We start from the raw sequence: 1,139 nt of genomic DNA, 5'->3' as shown, positions 1-1,139 counted from the left end.
CTCGCTCTCTCTCTCTCTCTCTCTCGCGCTCTCTCTCTCCCTCTCTCGCTCTCTCCCTCTCTCTCTCTCCCCCTCTCTCTCTCTCTATATATATATATACAATTATATGCATTTGTTTACAATTATATGCATTTATTTACAATTAAAGGTTATTTTATAGTGGCTTTCTACTTACAAATATGGAAAATAATGTATATTTTCGAAACATTCCAGAATTAAAGCTAATTATATCGATACTCACCGCTGCACGAGCACGTCGATAACAGCATTAACGCAACTGAAAATCCTGTGAAACGAACAGATCGAATTCCAGGGGCAAAAGGCATCCCGGTCCTTTTCATTCAGTCCGTTCGCATTTTAATAGGTCCATGTGTTCATAAACTTAACCGTGAAGCTTCAGTTTCAGATTGAGTTGATGTCTACATTATACCTGTCAGATATGTTTTTTCATCAGCACACTTTCACTGACTGACCCACACACACTTTCACTCGCACAGAAAATGCGCTCGAAAGCGAAAGTAATTCCACATCCACTACATTCATAACTACATGACACCCAGTAGGCTACAGTAACTCACACTTAAGTCTCCACATCCACCCAGTGGACGTTCACTCACATTAAACTGAGCTGCATCGGGATTTTTTTGTGTGTAATTAACTACTACTACAAATAAATATAAATAACATAAATGTCAACTGTAACAACTTCCCAGCTTGATGTTCTCATTAAGTTATTATAACTTTTCTTCTGATTATTCTCTGAACGTTCAAAACCTTTTTTTCTTGGTTATGTGAAGTTTGATAAAACATTAGGTGAACGTTATAGTTTTATCATTTTGCAAACATTATTGGAATGTTACTTTTGAATGTTCTCTGAACCTTCTGAAAATAGTATCTAACGTTAGACGTTCAACTAAAATGTTTCAGAAAACGTTCCATGAATGATGTATAAATGACTTTCGAGAACGTTATTAAAGACCCGATAACTTTGAACGAACCTTTTATTAACGTTACTGGAAGAATGTTCATGACAGAATATTCTGAGAAAGTTCCCTGTTGGCTGGGTCAGGGGCGATTCTAGGATTTTCATTTTAGGGGGGCTCAGCCCCCAATGAGGGTATAATATATATATATATATA

General features: G+C 36.7%; 1 protein-coding gene across 2 annotated transcripts in view; it reads right to left on the bottom strand.

Annotated features, from left to right (window-relative positions):
• The window catches only part of LOC107689946 (myelin-oligodendrocyte glycoprotein-like), an 18,144-nt gene extending 17,663 nt beyond the window's left edge, over nt 1-481 (bottom strand). For both annotated transcript variants that reach the window (XM_016488134.1, XM_016488133.1), the window contains exon 1: nt 242-481. In XM_016488134.1, the coding sequence (XP_016343620.1) occupies nt 242-341 (100 nt within the window). In that variant the 5' untranslated portion in view covers nt 342-481. The remainder of the gene's footprint in view (nt 1-241) is intronic.
• Nucleotides 482-1,139: the final 658 nt, after the last annotated feature.

This window comes from Sinocyclocheilus anshuiensis, unplaced genomic scaffold, assembly GCF_001515605.1.
Source record: "Sinocyclocheilus anshuiensis isolate Anshui unplaced genomic scaffold, SAMN03320099.WGS_v1.1 scaffold1685, whole genome shotgun sequence".
In the NCBI taxonomy this organism is placed as follows: Eukaryota; Metazoa; Chordata; class Actinopteri; order Cypriniformes; family Cyprinidae; genus Sinocyclocheilus; species Sinocyclocheilus anshuiensis.
Note: the sequence above shows the minus strand (reverse complement) of the source record. Positions and strands in the feature narration are given on the sequence as shown.